The sequence below is a fragment of the Oncorhynchus tshawytscha genome, linkage group LG12 (genome assembly GCF_018296145.1).
Source record: "Oncorhynchus tshawytscha isolate Ot180627B linkage group LG12, Otsh_v2.0, whole genome shotgun sequence".
Taxonomy (NCBI): Eukaryota; Metazoa; Chordata; class Actinopteri; order Salmoniformes; family Salmonidae; genus Oncorhynchus; species Oncorhynchus tshawytscha.
The window spans coordinates 21,137,420-21,158,283 of record NC_056440.1 but is presented as its reverse complement, the minus strand read 5'-3'; the positions used below and the strand labels follow the sequence as shown (position 1 = coordinate 21,158,283).

Genomic DNA, 20,864 nt, shown 5'->3' with positions numbered 1-20,864 from the left:
TGGCTGCGGCGCGAGAGAGTGATGAGAATGCTTGTTGGCGTAGAATGACTGCGGGGCTATGTAGAACTAGAACCCAGCAAATAGGGCCAATGTGTTCTCCATCTGGGAAGTCTTTAGCTGGCACACACACGGCCAACTCGTACCTTTTTGATACAGTGATTACCGATTTAGCCTTTTACCTCATTAACCTCCCTACTGTATGGTGCTTCACTGCTTCTAACAGCTAGACCGGCAGGAAGCATCCCAACGCGTGTAATAAGGTCATTTAGTTAATGCTATTATCCAAATAGACTTTCAGTCAGTAATACAGTGATTCAGGATACGTGGTCCATTGGCCCATGCAGGAGTCAATCCCACTACTTGGGTGTTCCTAACACCATTCTCCACTCAACCTTTTGAGCCATCGGAAGATATATAGCTAGCTATGTTAAGTCATCCACTCCATATTCCTGCTATGCCTGGAGGTTGTGTGTTTCGTGTGTGTGTTCCTCGTGACGAGAGTGTGCGAGTGGCCGAGCATGTGCTGCGGAGCGACTGGCCTGTAACGGTGATCAATGAGGTTGTGGTGAGGGGCTGAGTCTGTATTGGGGACGGGAGGAGGGGCAGCTCAGCGCTGCCTGGTGGTTGGATGGTGAAATAGGTTTCACATGTTAATGAGAACCTTGACTTGACATGAGACAAGGATAACAGGGCATCTTTTCTATCTCCCTCTTTCTCTCATCCAATTTCCTCCCTCCCTACATCCTTATCCTTTCGTCCTCTCATTGTTCTCTCTCTCATTATCTCCTCCTTTGTCCTCTCCCTTTCACTTGCTCCTTCTCTATTACACCCAATGCAAATGGCCAAGGAGAAACCAGGCCACTCTCACAGTGCATCTCTCAGCTAGGGTATTGTACACCAGCGATTCTCAACTGGTGGGTCTCGACCCACATTTAGATCGCAGGAGATTTTGAATGGGTCGCGATGTATCTTATAAACGACTAAAACCAGGTAGAAAGTGTGTAGCAATGATAAATCATCAATTTATTTTATATATTTAATGGAGTTAAGCAATTTTTCTTCAATCACAGTATCTTCAATATAGAGTTATTAGCAGTGCTTTTTAGAGGATTTTGTGGTCTCACACCAGTGAGCTTATTAACCTTCTGCATCAAGAATATGGGTAAAGTGAAATTATTGACAGTGAAAAAGGTGGGACTGTTGTTCCCTTGTTATATAATTGGTACATTTACTATCAATACAGCATTAAACAGTAAAACACATTTTTAAAAAGTAACTGTTTTCCAGATTGCATTTTGCCAACCAAAACCGTAATGTGAATATTGGATTGTGACTGAGACAACCTGATTCAATTTGAGTCCTGAGGCAAAACCAGTTGAGATCCACTGTTGTACACTACGGACATACACTGGCTCATGCTACGGTAGCATCTTTCGTAATGGGACAGCTAACGTGGAAAATCTAGGCCTATACTATAAATCCTTATTAACTAGGCTCTGTCTTTGCTCAAGTGTTGGCCTTAGTAAGACAGAGGGCTAGATGTCAGGACAGAGTAGTGGTAGGGGTACTTCTACCTGTCTGGGTATAAAGGGCTTGAGCCCTCACTCTAACCTGAAGGATGCTTATCTAGACTCTGTCTGTAGTTGTTCAAGCATGTAGAGATTACTCTGCTGTTGCATTGACATGGTGAGATGAGTTATAAGTGTGTCTGTGTTGTGACTAACATTTCCTGCCTGCTGAAATAATCTCTTATTTAGTGTGTACATAGTAGCATACAGGTCAACAACACTGTTGTGGGAATTCTGGACTTGAATGTCACCTTCTGCCAACCATGTGACTGACTCACCAGTCTGTAAGTTTATGGCTAATAAAGTAGAAGACTATATCTTGAGGGAAATATATTGCTAACCTTACAGAAGGTTAGGGCTGTAGGTAGCCTAGCAGTTAGAGCAATGGGCCAGTAAGCGAAAGATCGTTGGGTCGAATACCTGAGCCGACAAGGTGAAAAATCTATGTATGTTCCCTAGAGCAGGGCACTTCACCCTAATTTGCTCCAGGGGTGCTGGACTACTATAAAAACAACCCTGTAAAACAACACATTTCACTGTATCTATCTGGTATATGTGATAATAGCATTTTTGGGGGGCTTTTAAAAAAGAAAGCATGCCTCCGTGAGGAATTCCAGGAAAATGTACACCATTTGTCCCACACATATTGTCTTGGAAAACAATTGATTTATTCTTTAGTGTCAGTAATTGAGTCATATCACCAATGAAACCCCACACTGTAATGTGTGTATGAAACCCGATTGCTGTGCTCTGCATGCGCTAGCTGCTCGAGCGTGGAGAGAGCGAGTGAGTGAGCACACACAGGGCAACCTCCACTGGGAGGGAAGAGGTTAACTGGCAGGAATGATTGAGGTGTTGGTCTCTGGGAGACTGCACAAAGGACTGCTGCCATATTTTCCCTCCTTTCTCTTTTCTCTCTCCTCGCTCTTTCTTGCTTTCTCTCTGTTCTCAATATGAGGTGTCCCTGCATGCAAGCGGGAGCCTGAGTCAGAGGGAAATGAACCCAATAAATCAAGCTCTTCGGACTGTCTTTTCTCCTCCTCTCCCCTGCTTTGGACCTGCTTTTCCATCCCTGCGTGGAGCTATGTGCAGTCAGCCAGGAATGTCTTTGCCCCTGCCCTCAGCCTTATCCTACCCAGCAGGGTTTCCATCAGGAAAATTTGGCGACATTTGATAAATTTAGCGGACATCCATATGTATTAGGGCGTTCATCCACAGTGCTCAAAATGACATTTCCATTATTGTAGTTCATCTTAAAAGAATAGAAAGTTGTAATAAAATAAAGTAGAACGATGTTCTTATACCAACATGACAGGTTTTACTGAAGTCTTCATTCCTCCTATAAATTATACATTAATTATACATTATACGTTAATTATACATTAATATCATTTAAAAGCAGAAAGAAACATTTAACCCAGAACAAGTTGCCTACACAGTAATAAAACACAGCTTCAAAATATACATTTTGTATAGTATCATTTTCTAACGAACTGACCTCTAAAATGTATGAACATTTTAATTAAGAAAACACCAATGTTTTTAAATATAATTGAGGCCTCTCTAATTGAATTTAGCCTAGGCATGAACATTTGAATTAGGCCTAATAACAAAACATGGCTGTCTAGGAACAACAGAGTGGGGCTGTCCCACTTCCCATTCCCGCTGCGATTCAGCACCACAGCAGTGGAAAGAGGCTGCTCTAGGCGGCCACAAAATGAAGAAATTATAAAAGTGATGTTGGACAATCAAATTCAATATGTAAATAAACTATTCGTTAAGGCTGGTTCATTGAGAGAAAGCTTATTTTTCCAACTGTCCTGTGAAACGAGGCCTGTGCCACGCATTCATGAAAGCTCTTTTTACAGCTCTACTGGATGATGTTAATAAATGTTCTGTTTATTGTAATTTGAATTATCGTGGGGTCAACACTATCGTCGTGTGATATACATGGGTTATTGATAACTCTGTTTCCTACTATAGGCAGTTGGCTGCCAAGTAATTGCAACATTGTAACTCTCCGACATGAATAGTTTTCAACAATGTGTTGTTTCCAAGTGCTACTGAATAATCTCCACTGAAATGCACCAATTGCACATGATCCACATTTATTACTCTACTCAAGTCTGTCCATTCCAAATCTTTATACTATCTATACATGACTCGGACGGCATATGTTGATCTTGCTTAGGGCGTCAGTGGAACCTCTAGGACCGGGCCTGACCAACACAATAATATGCATCTAATTTACTTGAGTTTGCGCGGACCTTGACCTGCTCAAAGTGAGCCGCTGCTGTTGGGAAGTCAAAACTGTCCAACTCCTTGGAGTGGCTTGTGATGTACATCAGCCTCGTTACTTTGTCCTCAAGAAGGTGCCGTCTGTCTTCTACTCTGTTTTGGAGAAAGAATTCCCTCTCGCCGGGCACACTGGAAACGGGGATAATCAACACAATCTTGACCAATTTTGCCCAGTCTTTTAGCTTGATTAAAAATAAACAGACAAATTTCCAAGTAGCTTGAAGATTTATTAGTCTATGAAATATATTTAATTTGGAGCACATTGACTTCTTCCATCAATGATTGAAACGCATTATTTTGTGATGGAAACATTTTTTTTGCAGACATTTTGGCTGGCAACAATTGTATTTATTGGGCTTTAGTCATCAGCCTCCCTCCACCACTGACTACTCCCCTGGGCTTTAGTCATCAGCCTCCCTCCACCACTGACTACTCCCCTGGGCTTTAGTCATCAGCCTCCCTCCACCACTGACTACTCCCCTGGGCTTTAGTCATTAAGCCTCCCTCCACCACTGACTACTCCCCTGGGCTTTAGTCATCAGCCTCCCTCCACCACTGACTACTCCCTGGGCTTTAGTCATCAGCCTCCCTCCACCACTGACTACTCCCCTGGGCTTTAGTCATTAAGCCTCCCTCCACCACTGACTACTCCCCTGGGCTTTAGTCATCAGCCTCCCTCCACCACTGACTACTCCCCTGGGCTTTAGTCACCAGCCTCCCTCCACCACTGACTACTCCCCTGGGCTTTAGTCATCAGCCTCCCTCCACCACTGACTACTCCCCTGGGCTTTAGTCATCAGCCTCCCTCCACCACTGACTACTCCCCTGGGCTTTAGTCACCAGCCTCCCTCCACCACTGACTACTCCCCTGGGCTTTAGTCATCAGCCTCTCTCCACCACTGACTACTCCCCTGGGCTTTAGTCATCAGCCTCTCTCCACCACTGACTACTCCCCTGGGCTTTAGTCATCAGCCTCTCTCCACCACTGACTACTCCCCTGGGCTCCAAGGCTCCAGGGACATTGAAGGAGAACCATCACATCCCTCCTCCTGTTTTTATCCCCTCTGTGTGTGCAGGGAAGACAATTGTGTGTGACTCACTCTGTGTAGCTGCCCTGTGTCTGTTATGACTGTGTGAGGATGCGTGTGTGTATGTCTCAGAGAAAGGGTCCTGGGTGGCTCTCCTCTTCTCATGCTGAATGATTTATGGCGTCCCAGAAGCACATGTCAGATGGTGTGTTACAGTATAAGCAACAAAACAGAACATGGCCTTTAGTGGCCTCAGACTTAAGGCTGGGACGATACCAGGATCACTATATTGTTTTCCAAGGCAAAAATGAAATCACAAAGCATATATAACTCTTTCGTCATTTTAAAAACCTGCTGTATATAAAATAATGTTTGCTACAGCTTGGAAAATAAATAAATGTGACTCTTGATAACAACATAATGATGTTTCCAACATTAGGGCTGTTCTCCTAAAGAAGTTGAATCCGCTTGTTGTTTTGTTTCCTTGCCACGATACTAACAGGTATCCCTTATTCACACTGCACAGCGCAGCGCGGCTCTGGAAATGAAATGGGAATGTTGTGCAGCCATTCATGCCGAGTCAAGGGAGGGACGGTTCATTCAGGTCATGCGACATGTTCTAGTATCAGATCAGGTCTGATCAAGCAGTCAGTTAGGAGCAGAACCAAGACCTCTGGGTACTGTAGAAACTATTATCTCTGGGCCCATATGTTGGAGTTGGACTGCTGATCTAAGATCATGTGTCCGTTCATTATAATCGAAAAGGCAAAACTCATCCTAGATACTCACTCTTACTCTGAGACACTTTGTGAATAATATGGGCCTTGATCTTCTGTAGTATAGGCAGGCTTTCATTATCATCATCATCATCGCCTTTAATGGTCATCTGTTAGATCACAACATCCTCACCAGGGAAGAGTCTGCTGCCTCTGCCATTCACTTAATCTCACTGACAAATTAACTGTATTAATTTCCTGTCTGATTGAACTTTAACTGCTGTCTCTGTGGCTGGTTCAAACCTTCTCCTCACAGCAGGCTCATTGACAGTGATCTGAATGTGGACACAATGATGCGCTGTTGTTTTACCCCTCTGTCTGGTACAATGGAACTGTTAATAAGTGACTCTCCCTCTGTGTGTGTATGTGTGTGTGTGTCTCTCTCTCTGCCCCCCCTCCATCTTTCTCTCCATCTCTCAGCCTGTGGCAGAGCCCATCCCTATCTGCAGCTTCTGCCTGGGCACTACGGAGTCGAACCGAGACAAGAAGCCAGAGGAGCTCATCTCCTGTGCAGACTGTGGCAACAGCGGTGAGTTGCACTGTGGCAGCACGGTTTCTATACGCTGAGACATCAGCACTGCCTGCTACTTCTGCCTGCACCTTGTTCTATTGGATTTGTCTTAACTTTAGTTAAACCTATAATTTCACAGGTTGGTTCTCGTAGATGTCTGAATTTGGTAGTTTGTTCTCATGGTTGATTTTGGCTCTATAGGGCCTTTTGAGTGTAATTTTTTTCTATTGAGGTGGTGGTGTCCTGTGGTTGTCAGGATAGTGAGTGTGTGGCTCTGTTGAACTGTGCCCCCTAGGCCACCCGTCCTGTCTAAAGTTCTCACCAGAGCTCACTGTGCGAGTCAAAGCTCTGTGGTGGCAGTGCATCGAATGCAAGACCTGCAGCAACTGTCAAGATCAAGGCAAAAACGCAGTGAGTGTTTGTGTCTGTGTGTCTCTGTGTCAGCCAGTGTGTCTGCCTGTACTTCAGCACAATACGTAGGAATCAGATCTGTTGTTTTTAAACAAACATAACTATTTTAGACAGCTGCTGCAGATGGTTCTCTCTCTCCTCAGACCTGCCAAGAACAGTACAGTTCTGGTTGGAGGGAAATATGCAAATGGTGGAAATGTCAACTATGTAAACATGACGGCAGGGAGTGACCAAATTTTTACTGTGTGTGTGTGTGTGTGCGTGCGTTTAGGAGAACATGTTGTTCTGTGACTCCTGTGACCGGGGGTTCCACATGGAGTGCTGTGACCCCCCACTGATGCGGATGCCAAAAGGTAACCCCCCTCTCCACTACTTCTTCTCCTACCCCTGACCCTCCTAATGTACCTAATAAAACCCACTTAAACATGCGCTGTCCCTGGAAATTCCTACCTCTGTGCAGTAAATGGATCCACTGTACATCTAAACGACTATGGCCATGAGATAATTGGGAACAAATGACAAAGCTCAGAAGGACCACAAACCAAGACGGGACCTCTTTCCACCAGTGTAATGACATGGATCTTTATTGTGGTTTTAATGCTGGTGGTACTGTGTAGTGATGTCAGTGTATGGTGGTAGTACTGAAGAAGCGGTTTCAGGCCAGCTAAGCTAATACACTCCTGATCGGATCTCTTCTGATCTGTTCTGCTCTCCCACCAGGCATGTGGATCTGTCAGATCTGTCAGCCCAGGAAAAAGGGAAGAAAGCTCTTGCATGAAAAGGCAGCACAAATCAAACGGCGCTACAACGCACCACTGGGACGACCCAAGAACAGGTTGGTAACGACATGAAGAGAGCAGCACCGTCTGGGAGCTAGCAGTACGACACGGTGCTAGACCTGTAAAACACAGCGGGTCGCTTCAGATCCGCCCCACTAGAGTTTCACTAGCCAGTCAGACTGTTTTTAATGACTGCCTATTAGTCTAAGAGCTGAGTTTCATGCCATAAATGAAGCTTCTTTGGAGCCTAGAATCTAGCTATGTGACACTCGCTGATCAACCAAATGGAGTTGTTTAATGTGGGAGTGGGGAACCTAGCCATACTCTTTTGTTGACAATACTTGATCATTGGAAACACAGCCAAAACATTTTTGACTGTCTTCTGTTGCTCTTGTTGCTATGTAAATGTATTCCAAATGACCAGGCCTTAGTCTATATAGGGTGTTGCTATTAGCTGGTGGGTGTCTGAATAGTCCTGTCTCCCATTGCAGACCGGGCAGGCCATTCAAGAAGCTGCGAGTGCCGGGTGGGCGTGGCAGGCGGAAGGGGGGGCGGCGCTCGCAGGGCTCCTCCTCCCCACACTCGTCGTCTAGCTCGTCCTGCGAGGGTTATCCTGGTGACGACCGGCTGCTGTTCTCCCTACGAGAGGACTCGTCGGAGCAGGGAGGCCTTCGCTTCAACAAGAAGACCAAGGGCCTGATTGACGCACTCACAAAGTTCTTCACGCCCTCGCCCGACGGACGCAAGGCCCAGCACGAGGTGGACTACTCCCAGCAATACCGCATCCGCAAGAAGGCCATACGCAAGGAAGAGGGGGACGACAGGACAGGTGAGGAGGGTATGCTGAATAATGCATTGAATACTGAGGGTGAATGAGGGGTTGTAGTGGCTGTATTTGTATCAGTCAAAATCTGTACTTCATACTATGTCCTTCAGACAGACACAACACCTGCATAGTGGTTGTTGGTCTTTGAGAACTGGCCCAGTGTCCACACAGTTGTCAGTTCTAGCACTTTGTGTGTCAGTCAGAACCTTAAAACATTAATATACTGTCCCCTTTCTGTAAGTGTCCCACAGACTTACTGTCCCCCTCTGTCTGTCCTTCACAGACAATCAGGACAGTAGTGACTGGCGTGAGGATGAGGACAAGCTACCAGGACACGAGAACCTGACAGAGAAAGACGTGGAACTCTTCAGACACATCCAGGAGCTGGCGCTACAGGTAACCACAAAGACGGAGACAAAGAAAGTGTTTTTGTGTGTGTGAGAGAGTGGGCACTGTGGTTCAGTGCATTGTCAGGGCAGAGCTGATCTATCTATTCGTTGTGATCCCTCAATGGCACAGACAGATCAGAGCTTCAGATCACTGCCGTACATCACAGGAGAAACGCTCTGTCCCAACACAGCGTTTGATTCTTGTCTTAGGAGAATAGGAAAGGCTGGTGAAAAGTAGGTGCAAGCTCAGCGTTATTTCAACTTCGTATTTTATAATTGATGGTTTCCTGTTGTGGTTTGTTTACAACTACATTGTAGACTAGACCCATTGTGAACCTTTTTTGTGTTCCTCTGAGAGTGGATCCTCTCTCACATCAGTCAGTGAAAAAGATTCAAAGCAGACCTGACTCTGTAGGCAGGGTCGACTGGCCTTGTGTGTGTTTTTGTTTGGGAGTGTGTGATTACCAGCGCGTGTCAGCAGAACCCAGTGGCAGATGCTTGGAGTTTCCACTCAAGACAGACCAGAGAGCTAATAATAATTATGTAAGCAGGCGTCAGGGTGCCAGCTGCACAGGAGCCGGAGTGGGTGTGCCTGTTTGTTTTACTGTGCCTGTGTGGGTGTGCCTTGGCGTGTGTATATGTCTTTCTGTCACTGTGTGTTTGATTGCCGGTGCGTGCCAGGCCCTAGTGTGTGTGTCGGGCATACCATGCTGGGTTAGGCAGGGGGCAGTCAGAGGCCCAGTAATCCCTGGTGTGTAATCTCGGTCTGATCCATGTTCTTTTCTTAATCCCCTGTTGGAAAACCTGGCCTTCACTTGATACTGGAGCTCCAATCCTGAAACCCCCTTCTCTGCTCTCGTTTTCTCTCTCTTTCTCTTGCCTATGCAGAAAGTGGGGGTGACCGGCCCTCCAGATCCCCAAATGCGTTGCCCGTCTGTCATCGAGTTTGGCAAGTTTGAGATCCAGACTTGGTACTCCTCTCCGTATCCGCAAGAGTTCAGCAGGTAAACGAGCACAAACATTTCACATGCTCCACTCTGAGTCAGTCCACTGTTAGTTTGTGTTCGTATAATTGATGTTAATGACTTAAAGTCAGTTTTGCTCTTGTCTGGTCCTCATCCATTTCCCTCCATCTCCTGTCCCAGACTGCCTAAGCTCTACCTGTGTGAGTTCTGCCTGCGTTACGTGAAGAGTCGCAGCATCCTCTTCCAGCACATGAGGAAGTGTGCCTGGTTCCACCCTCCAGCCAATGAGATCTACAGGAAGGATGGTGTCTCCGTGTTCGAGGTGAGACAGACTGAGAGACAGAGGAATACAGACAGAGAAAGTGAGCGAAGCAGATGGAGGCCACCGCCCTGCCACAAGCCACACCGCTCCTGCCACATCCTGTGCTCAGTGTCACAAAGACTCTCTGTGGACTGAAGGTTGAGAATTGAGAACTCTACATACTGCGTTTACACAGGCAGCCCAATTGTGATATTTTTTTCACAAATTTGACTTTTGACCAATCAGATCGGCACTGAAAAAGAGCTGATGTAAAAACATCTGATGTGATTGGTCAAAAGACCAATTAGTGGAAAAGAGATCAGAATTGGGCTGCCTGTGTAAACGCAGCCTAATTGAGGGGCAGTCCGTCTGTCTGGTAGGATGGCGTCTGCAGCTCTGGTTTCATTGCCTCTGCAGCCCGTCCCGTCCTGACTCGTCCCCTACGGACTCATCCTCAGTCAGCAGCAGAGTAGAATAGCTGGGATGTCAGGCTATGTGCCAGGGAGCCCCTCTCCTCCTCTCTCTCTCCCAGCCAGGGACACCAGAGATGCCATGGCTCACATCATTGTCATTACTGTCTGAGACTAGTCCCCTCCTCCCATATCCCACGTGTGTCAGTCTCATAGTTACTCATTTTAAGGTTCAGAAACGGGCTGAATGGTGCAGTCAAGACTGCCCTTTTGAACTTGGATCATTGTAGTCAAACTCATGTAATACTTGTATTTGGTATATTCATGTGCACGTTTGCCTCGGCAGCTTGGTGGTTGCTCTCTGTGCTCATGTCATGCAAATCAGATTCCTTTCAGGCAATACAGGTTTTCATTCATTTAATTTATTCATGGTGTGTTTGTTTTGTTTTCTCAGGTGGATGGGAACATGAGCACAATCTACTGTCAGAACCTGTGTCTGTTGGCCAAGCTGTTCCTGGACCACAAGACACTGTACTACGACGTGGAGCCCTTCCTCTTCTACGTTCTAACACAGAATGACAGCAAGGGCTGCCACCTGGTGGGCTACTTTTCTAAGGTACGTCTAACTACCAAATCATCCAAAATAAACACATCCATAAATAATCACAACCGGTTAAACCCTAAAGTTGCCTTTAGGGACAGATCTAGGATCAGCTTACCCTCCCATAAATCCTAACCTTAACCATTAGTGGAATTGCACAAAGTCTTTAGATCAGTGTCTGGACGCACCTTCATTTTGTTCTAGTGAAATACCTCAGTATGCAGAGAAACCTCTGCTGCTTTGATGCTCTGTCTCACCGCTTACTGTCTGTACGGATGCAGGTGCTCTTATTAACATACAGAATAGCTGCCAAAACACTGCAATGATCTTTACACACACACACACACACACACACACACACACACACACACACACACACACACACACACACACACACACACACACACACACACAGACCTCTACTTTTTCTCAAGAGTACATTACCATGCCTTTCCCCCCCTCATTGGAATCTCTCACGTTCTCTTTCCCCCTCCAGGAGAAGCATTGTCAACAGAAGTACAACGTGTCCTGCATCATGATTCTTCCCCAGTACCAGCGCAAAGGCTACGGTCGCTTCCTCATCGACTTCAGTAAGGAGCTCCGCCCAGGCTCAGCTACAGCTCCTCTTTGATGCAGTGCAAATTGCTCTAAGCTGCTGTCAAGTTTTGGGTCAATGCCATCAGAATAGCAGTCAATCCCATTGAATTGAACTAGCAACACTTTGGGATCTGATTCAAAGTGGCTGTAATGAATAATGTCCAGTCCAAATCCTTGTTGAGTTGAATAAGTGAAACCTCATTGGCCCCTTCCTACTCCGCTTAGCTGTTTGGAATGGGATGCTTTAGAAGGTGGCTGTTTTGAGGAAAGCTGAACCACTATCATGTTGTGGTAGTAGCATTTTTTTATAATACACAGTCGGACTGAATTGTATACACCAGCAGTCAGGCTGAATTGTATACACCAGCAGTCAGGCTGAATTGTATACACCAGCAGTCAGGCTGAATTGTATACACCAACAGTCATAGGCTGAATTGTATACACCAGCAGTCAGGCTGAATTGTATACACCAGCAGTCGGACTGAATTGTATACACCAGCAGTCAGGCTGAATTGTATACACCAGCAGTCGGACTGAATTGTATACACCAGCAGTCAGGCTGAATTGTATACACCAGCAGTCAGGCTGAATTGTATACACCAGCAGTCGGACTGAATTGTATACACCAGCAGTCGGACTGAATTGTATACACCAGCAGTCGGACTGAATTGTATACACCAGCAGTCAGGCTGAATTGTATACACCAGCAGTCAGGCTGAATTGTATACACCAGCAGTGAGGCTGAATTGTATACACCAGCAGTCGGACTGAATTGTATACACCAACAGTCATAGGCTGAATTGTATACGCCAACCGTCATAGGCTGAATTGGATACGCCAACAGTCATAGGCTGAATTGGATACGCCAACAGTCATAGACTGAATTGGATACGCCAACAGTCATAGACTGAATTTTATACACCAACAGTCATAGACTGAATTGTATACACCAATGTCAATTGACCTTGTATAGTCTACCGATTTTAACATTGATCTTGTTCTCACCCCTTCCCTTCCAGGCTACCTGCTGTCCAAGCAGGAGGGCCAGCCCGGCTCCCCAGAGAAGCCCCTGTCAGACCTGGGTCGTCTGTCATACATGGCCTACTGGCGCAGCGTGGTGCTGGAGTGTCTCCATGAGGTCCGCGACCGCCAGCTCACCATCCGACGCCTCAGCAAGATCACTGGCATCTGCCCCCAGGATATCACTGCCACGCTGCACCACCTGAACATGCTGGAGCAGAGAGGGGAGCGGTGAGAAACTCTCTCACACACTCAGAGGCATAATCATGATGACACAAATTCAACGATGCAGAAATTAGCAACAACCTGCTAAACTACAAGCCCATTGAAAGCTGGCGTGACGATTCTACAGCATAGAACGCGTCTGTTTGGCAGCCGTCATTTGTTCAGAGTAGTTCTTCCCTCCCTGTAGAGTTAACCAAACTGTCTCTGTCCCCCTGTAGGCTAGTCCTGGTGCGTAAGGAGAAGCTGGTGTCCAGCCACATGGCTTGTCTCACCGCCAGGCCCCGGCTGCTAGAGGTGGACCCGGACTGTCTCCGCTGGACCCCCGTCATCGTCACCAACACTGTGGTTTCAGAGGGCGAGGAGGAGGAGGAGGAAGGAGAGGATACCTGCAAGGAGGTGCATAAAATAATACTTCAGTATATTTTTTTATTTCAGATGAATGACATTACAACAATGACTTGAATGGATTAGAGGTAAATTTAGTTAATATTTTACAGATCAAGCCTAGCCACAAAGTGTCTCCACTCCCCTGGCTCGCCCGAGGAGAAGAGGAAGAGGAGGAGGAGATGATAAAGTGCTTCCCGGGGTTCCCCACCAGCCAAAGCTCTCCGGCCTCCTCCCCAGTCCGCTGTCCCCCGCCTGTCCCCGACCACCGGTCCCCTCCCCCCGCCAACGGAGAGCGCAGGGGCAGGGGCCGCCCACCCAAGAACTGGCCCTGGGGCAAGGTGAAGGACGGGCCACGGACTGAGAGGAGGCCGGGACCGGGACGACCTCCAAAGATGCGGTTGGAGGTGCAGGATTTCGATGAGGAGGAGGACAGGGCTGAGGGCACTAAAATCAGCTCCACCTCTGGCAGCAGCCCACCCTCCCTGTTCTCTTTAGACAGACATCTGGCTGATTCTACAGGTACCTTCAGGCCCCTAGAGATGCTTGGCAGGCACCCTGCTGTCCCTCCCCCACGCAGCAGAGGGCGCCCTCCCAGGAAGAAGAGCGGCCCCAAGCGCAGGCTGAGTGAGGGTCCTGGAGAAACCTTGCCCCAGCTGCCCCTGGCGCCCAGGCTCAGCGACCCGCCTCCAGTCAGACGGAGCTGCTTCAGTGAAAGCAGCGAGGAAGAGGAGGAGGAGGATGAAGATGATGATGATGAGGAGAGGGGGACTCACTCCCCACCCATCCTCACAAAGCCCACACTGGGGCTCAAGTGCAAGGTGAATGGAAAGAATAAAGTTCTTCTTGATACAGGTCACTTGAAATGATGAGATAGTAGGAACCTCTAAAGAAACATTTGCAAGATTATTTGTTACTACTTACAGCTTGTTTGCAAAAAAATGTCTGTATTATATTTCAATAGCTGTTCCCATGTCTCCACAGAAGCCGTTGAGGAAGAGGCGCATGCGTCAGCGCAGCCACGCCCACAGCAGCGTGGTGACAGAGACCATCTCTGAAACAACTGAGGTGCTGGACGAGCCCTTCGTAGACTCTGACTCTGAGAGGCCCATGCCCCGGCTGGAGGAGGAGAGCCCCCTGGGACACCCCCTGAGGTGTTACCCCCCGGCCCGCTCCGCCCTACGACACACAGAGACACCGCCCAAGAGAGCCCAACGAGCCAACCTCACAGAGTCAGAGGAGGATGGTGAGGCCATAGGAGTCCTTAGGGCTAACAGAGCAGTTATTTATATACCAAGGTGTTGGCGTATAGTACATGTTGGAACAGAGCTGTATGTTAGCTAGGCATTGATATACAGTACTTGCTTGAGTAGATATGCATGTGTAACAATGGATTTCTCTCCCATTCTCTGTTCTTGTACAGAACCCACTCCTGTTCTGAAGCCAGCGTCCTTCCTACGGAACCCAGAGCCCACGGTCTCAGCAGAGACCCCGGTGGCCAACCCAGAGACCCCCGTCAAGAAGAAGAAAGGCTGGCCCAAGGGCAAGCCCCGTAAGCCCCTGCACTGGAAGAAACGGCCGGGCAGATCCCCTGGCAGCGGGGCAAACCCGAATGCAGGGGACACTAGCCAGACCAACTCAGGGGACCCTCCACCCCCCAAGATCAAGATGAAGCCAGGCCGCAAGCCCCAGAGCTGGTACCTACAGCGGGCCCAGGAGGAGGCCGAGAGGCAGGAGGCAGAGAGACAGAGGCTGGGTCTGGGAGGGGTGCAGCAGCTAGACAAGCCCCTCCAGCAGCTAGAGGACCGAGCATGCAAGAGGGCCTCCAGAGCCACAGCTACCGACAACGACAAACACAAAGACTCTGATGAAGAGGATGACTACCTTCCCAAGCCCGTGGAGCAGAGAATCCCCAAGAGGCGGGGGAGACCGCCCAAAAACCCAGCCCTGCGACAACAACCAGTCCCAAAGCAGCCCACTGTCTCAGAGCCAGAAGAGGAGGAGGAGACAGCGAGGGGCTGGGTAGAGGACAAGCTCAGCCATCCACCGTCCCGTTCCCTGCTCTCTCCGTCCTCTACCGGAGGCCCCAGGGCTCCCCAGCCCAGTAGACCGGACACGGACAGAGTCATGGCCGACAGGGATGAGGAAGACGAGGAGAGGGAGGATGAAGAGTGTGCCACCCTGGGCACCAGCAGCAGAAGGACTGCGGCCACGCCGGGCTCAGGCAGCAGACGCAGCGATGACCACGATGCAGACGATGAAGGAGATGGACACCTGGAGGACAAGAGCAACAGCAAAAAGCGGAAGAGCCAGGACTCTGAGGAAGAGGATGAAGACGACGAGGAAGAACCTACCTCCCCCGCCTGCTCTCCTCCCGTCAAAGAAGAACCCCAGGGCGGGGAAGGTTTTTTAGACATGCAGGGCAGTGTGCAGGCCAGAGACTCCTACGTCAGCAAGCAGGAGGAGGACGAAGAGGAGGACGAAGAGGCGGAGGAGCTGCAGGAGGTGAAGTGCCGGCCACTGGACGCGGCACAGGACGAGAGAAGGCGGCGGGAGGCAGAGGAGTCAGCAGCAGCGGCCGCGGCGGTGGAAACGGTGACGGCCATCTCAGTCCCGTCTGAGCCCCTGGAGCTGCAGCTACTGCACCCTGAGGACAAGACTGTCACGCTGCTGATGGAGCCCCAGCACCCTCACCAGCACCCCGACTCCTTCAAGGAGGAGCTGAGCCACCACCACGGGTCCCACCATGGTCAGCACCACCACAGCAACGAGCTGGACCTGGAGACGGTGCAGGCGGTCCAGTCTCTGACCCAGGGAGAGGCCCAGGACGAGGAGCCAGAGAGCCACGGGGTCTCCCACGGAGCCTACCAGGACTGTGAAGAGACGCTGGCCGCCTGCCGCACCCTACAGAGCTACAGCCATGCCGGGGAGGCCGAGGAGGAGACTACCCACCTTGCCCTGGTGGAGGAGTGTGGAACCTCCCAGCACAGCAGCCCCCTGCCCCACACTAACCCCCCCATGCCCCCCTTACCCAGCCAGTCAGTCCGCTCCATCAACAGCCCAGCAGGCATGATGGAATCTGGGCTGGGGCAGCAAAGAGGGGGCACACCAGGCCCTACTGGGGGAACAGGGGCAACGGGGGGAGGGTACACCCAGATCACTCCTGAGCACCCCAGTTCCTTGTCGGCCCCATCCCAACAGAACATGGAGACCAGTCCCATGATGGACGTTCCGTCGGTGTCTGACCACTCCCAGCAGGTGGTGGACAGTGGCTTCAGCGACCTGGGCAGCATCGAGAGCACCACAGAGAACTACGACAATCCTAGCAGCTACGACTCCACCATGGGTGGCGGGGGCAACGGGGGAGGGAACAACGGCAGTAACCATGCGGTGGTGGCTGTGGCTGCCTCTTCCTCATCATCGACGGGCTCCTCTTCCTCCAGCTCGGTCACATCCTCCTCACAGGGCAGCAGCTGCTCCTTTGTCCCGGTGCCCTGTCTCACGTCTTCCAGCGGCGCAGTGACATCACAGCTCGCCATGGGCAGCTGCAGTCTCATCCAACAAACTGGAACAGGGCTCAATAACGGGCCGGGAGGCAACAATGGTGGCAACAACAGCGCGCCCCCGCCGCCACCCCGTCCCCCATCTGCCAACACCCACCAAGGCATCAAGTCCCCTCAGAGCTGTGTGATCGAGAGGCTGCCCAGCGCCAGCCAGCAGTCCCAGAAAAAGGTGCAGCATCAGCCCCCTCAGCAGCAGCAGCAGCAGGCTCCCCACCCCCCGCCCTCGGCCCCTCCAACCCCCCACCCGCCCCAGCAGCAGCAACCTCTGTCCCAGTGCAGTATGGGGAACGGCTTTGGCTCCACGCCTATGATCATGGAGATCCCTGAGAGTGCCTCCCAGGGAGGGGGCCGCAGCCTGTATGAGCGGATGGGCCAGGACTTTGGTGCAGGGGGTTACCCCCAGCCCTCGGCCACGTTCAGCCTGGCTAAGCTGCAGCAGCTCACCAACACCATCATGGACCCCCACGCCATGCCCTACTCTCACTCGGCCTCTGTCACATCTTACGCCACCAGTGTTTCTCTGTCTAACCCCGGGCTGGCACAGCTCTCCCCCTCCCCACTCCCTCCCTTAGCCCAGGGCCAGGCCACCATGACCCCCCCTCCCCAACTGAGCTCTGGCTCCATGAACCTGGGCTCTCTGCAGCTGCAGTGCAACATGCCCTCCAGCAACATCGGCCTGCCTCCCCCGCCCCACACCCAGCGGCTGCAGGGCCAAATGGCCACGGTGAAGGGCCACATCTCCATCCGCTCCAAGGCCCAGCTGGCCCCCGCTCCCTCCCCGCACCAGCAGCAACTGTACGGACGCAGCTCTGGGGCCGTGGCCATGCAGGGCTCGCCCCGCACCCTGGCTGTGCAGCGTGGCATGATGCCCAACCTCATGCCCACGCCGGCCGGCTACAACACCATGAACATGAACCAGCTAAACGCCATGTCGGCAGGCTACCGCATGCCACAGCCCATGATGAACAGTGGTTACCATGGGAATCCTCCTTACATGAACCAGCCCACCCAGTACCCCATGCAGATGCAGATGGGCATGATGGGGGGACAGGGGTACCCACAGCAGCCTATGCAGCCCAATCACCACGGCAACATGATGTACACGGGCCCCACCCACCACAGCTACGCTGGCGTCCCCAAACAGTCGCCTTACATGAGCAGATGAGCAGAGCACCGAAGAACAACACCGCAGCTCTAGAGACGGAGATGGGAGCAACACTCTCCAACCTGACCTGACACTCGCTGATGGAGGGAGGGACTCTGCCTCTCTTTACTGAATGACTTACTGTTGTATCCACCCTCTCCAAAGCCCGAGCGAGCGCAAAGAGAGGGAGGACTATGTTTTTCTGTTTTGTATGTTGTCATTTTGTTCCATTCAGTTGGACACATTTCCCCCCCAAGCTGGCTGTGTAGGGAGTGAGCTGGCAGAGCTGGGGCGATACATCACGGCTAAATGGTCCCCTGGTACTGTATGGCAGACTGCTCTAGTCTAGTCAGACCTAAACGACATGCTCCTCTGGCACAGTTTCTACGCTAACGGAAGAGCTCCTCTCCACTGTTTACCTGGCAGAGAGTGGAGGAGGTGGAAGAGGAAGATGGACTTTGGAGGACCTTACATTGTCAAAACTGAGAAAGGAAAAAAAAGTGGTTAACTAAATATATGAAACCATGCACACAATCTTTTAATTGAAATAGGAAGCCTTACCTTTAAAAAAGAGACTATGATTATAATTGTAGATGGACTTGTTTTTTAAAATTGTATTATTTTGAAAATGTTTGTTTTTATTTTGACAGCTGTTGAAAAGAACTTGCGTGCAGTCCAACCTGTCTATGCTTTGATCGTGGCATACTGGAATGGTGGTTCACCCTCTAGCTCCGGCACATTCTCACACACACGGTGAGCCGTGGCATTTGTCTCAGATATGAGTAGAAGTGGGGCCTCATTGGAGAACAACAGAGTAACAAGTGTGGAGGGTCTTCCAGGCAAGACTGTGTGTATCAGGGCAGAACAGTGGAATACAGTGATGGAGCAGAGACGAGGGGTCCATTAGTCAGTCCATAAATAAACCAGTAGTAATCTCAGCATCACCCACAGGATGCTGTAGCTGTTTGTTCTGAAATGATTAGGTGTAAATGTTCTGGTACTTCCTGTTGATTCACAGCACAGTCCACCAGTCTCCCATTGCAGCATTCACAAGTTTTTCATCACACTCCATAGAAGGCTATTTGGCCATTGATGGTGTACATTTGTCAGCCCCATGCAGTTTACCTTCCATTGAATAAATAAATACACAGAGATTTGAGGTCAAACTCACTGCTTTAAGGAACATCCGCTGTTGGAAATCAGCTGAGCTGCTTTGTTAAGTGTTAGTGACAGGCATCCTCTCTGAAGGGTGTTTTCTGTTAACCAGTTAATCTGTGCAAGTCTAACGTGCACTCCCATTGACTAGTAGAGATGTCTGAGCTCTATGGACCATCAGCATCTAGAGAGGTGGCCAATGCCAAATACTGTGCATTGTGTACGCCCACCACACACGCAAACATCTGGATGGTTACCGTGTTAGGATGGGGAGGGTGGGTTAAGAATTTACCCAGTTGTCTCAGTGTTCCAGTATTCAAAGTCAAAATGAGGATACTTTTCTTACAGACCTGACGTTTCATATATTATTTGTGTGTATTGTTTTTTGTTTGTTTGTTTTATTTTCTCTGAATTTTATCAGACTGGGCAGCTTTCTTTTATGACACAAGCTGACTCTTTTTGACTTTAGAACCTATTGTAGAGAATGTTTTTTCTATAATATAAAGAAATTCTGACGTTGATATTGGTACTGTCATTTTTTTCACTTCTGTTTCAGGAACAAAAACAATACATATTTTTTAGCTTGACTCTTGAGGTAATATTATAAAGAAATTCAAAAAAAAAAAAAATACCACTCACTTTTAGTGAATTTAAGATGCCTTTAACCTCTCCATTCCACTCATCTCTAGAGTTTTCTATCTTTGTGTAGTATATTAATGCTATTTTAAAACAAAAGGAAAAAACAAATATCTAAAGGTCACTTAGCTGTTCTTTTGTTTGGATTATTTGTGTGTGAATAGGACGACTTCTTTACATTTAAGAGGCATGTAAAAATGAGCTCAGTATATTTGTCTGTTTATATCGCTTCCCTTTTTGTATCCTTTGTAATTGTACATGGTGCGTTGTAAGCTAAGAGAGAGCGCAAGATATAGAGAGGAATGGGGCTGGCTGGGTGCCTTGTGAAGGTTGATAGCGCCCGGCTGCCTCGGATCTCTCTACTTAGTCCCTGTATGTATTTCCATTTATTAGTTTTTTCTTTCTTAGCAAGTACTTTCAAAGAACTCTGTACATTTTAACATAAAACAAAAATAAATTATGTTGAGCCATTTATGTTGTCATGGTATTTCTTGGCTCTATTGTTCTGACTCCTACCAATTCTAATAATTGCTCCTTGGCAATGATAATAGTTTCTTTATTTAGAAACTAATGTTGCTTGCTTACATTATTTGTGCTTCTTTGCAGATAAAAAGCCTGTAAATATTGCTATGCGAAGCGGGCTCATATAAGATCCAGTGCACAGAAGAGTGGATCAAAGGCTCATCGGTGACTGCAAAAAGTCAGACATTCCATTCAAAGGAACCCTATGAAGAAAATGTACCATCATCCCCATCAACAGCTTTCTACTTGTCAAGACACCTGCCACATCTTCAATATAAGCCAGAGTGATCGATTCTATTATCCTATTTATCATTTACAGAATCACAATAGGGAACTGTCAAAGGGTCAGATGATATACTGATTTAACAGTTGGCCTATTATCTCTATTGCACATATGTATCACATTAGTGGCCTATTATGTGTAGCATATTCAAGAAGCCTTCGCTATTTTAAAATACAAAAATATAATACTATCCTGGCGTCGCAAACACCATGCTCTACCAACTGAGCTACAGAGGACCATTTAAAATTGCATTTCTCATGAATAGAATGTATCAACAAAATGTATCCACAAGATGAAATCTGATACGATCCGTGGACGATGTCTTGACACAAAATGTCAGACACACCGTTTTGGTGAGCCAATCAAGGTGCGTGTTCATCTGGCGTTTAATAGGCGCTGTCCAATTACAATCGACTTCCGAGTCTGATGTTAAGAAACTTCCGCACTTTGGACCAATCACTATTTGGAAGAG

General features: G+C 48.8%; 1 protein-coding gene across 3 annotated transcripts in view; it reads left to right on the top strand.

Moving 5' to 3' along the window:
- kat6a (K(lysine) acetyltransferase 6A) overlaps positions 1 to 20,059 on the top strand; it is a 54,434-nt gene extending 34,375 nt beyond the window's left edge. For 2 of the 3 annotated variants that reach the window (XM_024438392.2, XM_024438391.2), the window contains exons 3-17: positions 6,091 to 6,199; positions 6,477 to 6,592; positions 6,864 to 6,945; positions 7,313 to 7,427; positions 7,863 to 8,209; positions 8,481 to 8,593; positions 9,475 to 9,590; positions 9,732 to 9,873; positions 10,717 to 10,878; positions 11,360 to 11,453; positions 12,480 to 12,711; positions 12,924 to 13,101; positions 13,203 to 13,910; positions 14,074 to 14,335; positions 14,513 to 20,059. In XM_024438392.2, the coding sequence (XP_024294160.1) occupies positions 6,091 to 6,199; positions 6,477 to 6,592; positions 6,864 to 6,945; positions 7,313 to 7,427; positions 7,863 to 8,209; positions 8,481 to 8,593; positions 9,475 to 9,590; positions 9,732 to 9,873; positions 10,717 to 10,878; positions 11,360 to 11,453; positions 12,480 to 12,711; positions 12,924 to 13,101; positions 13,203 to 13,910; positions 14,074 to 14,335; positions 14,513 to 17,817 (6,081 nt within the window). In that variant the 3' untranslated portion in view covers positions 17,818 to 20,059. The remainder of the gene's footprint in view (positions 1 to 6,090; positions 6,200 to 6,476; positions 6,593 to 6,863; positions 6,946 to 7,312; positions 7,428 to 7,862; positions 8,210 to 8,480; positions 8,594 to 9,474; positions 9,591 to 9,731; positions 9,874 to 10,716; positions 10,879 to 11,359; positions 11,454 to 12,479; positions 12,712 to 12,923; positions 13,102 to 13,202; positions 13,911 to 14,073; positions 14,336 to 14,512) is intronic. The other variant, XM_024438393.2, reaches the window with a different exon arrangement.
- Positions 20,060 to 20,864: the final 805 nt, after the last annotated feature.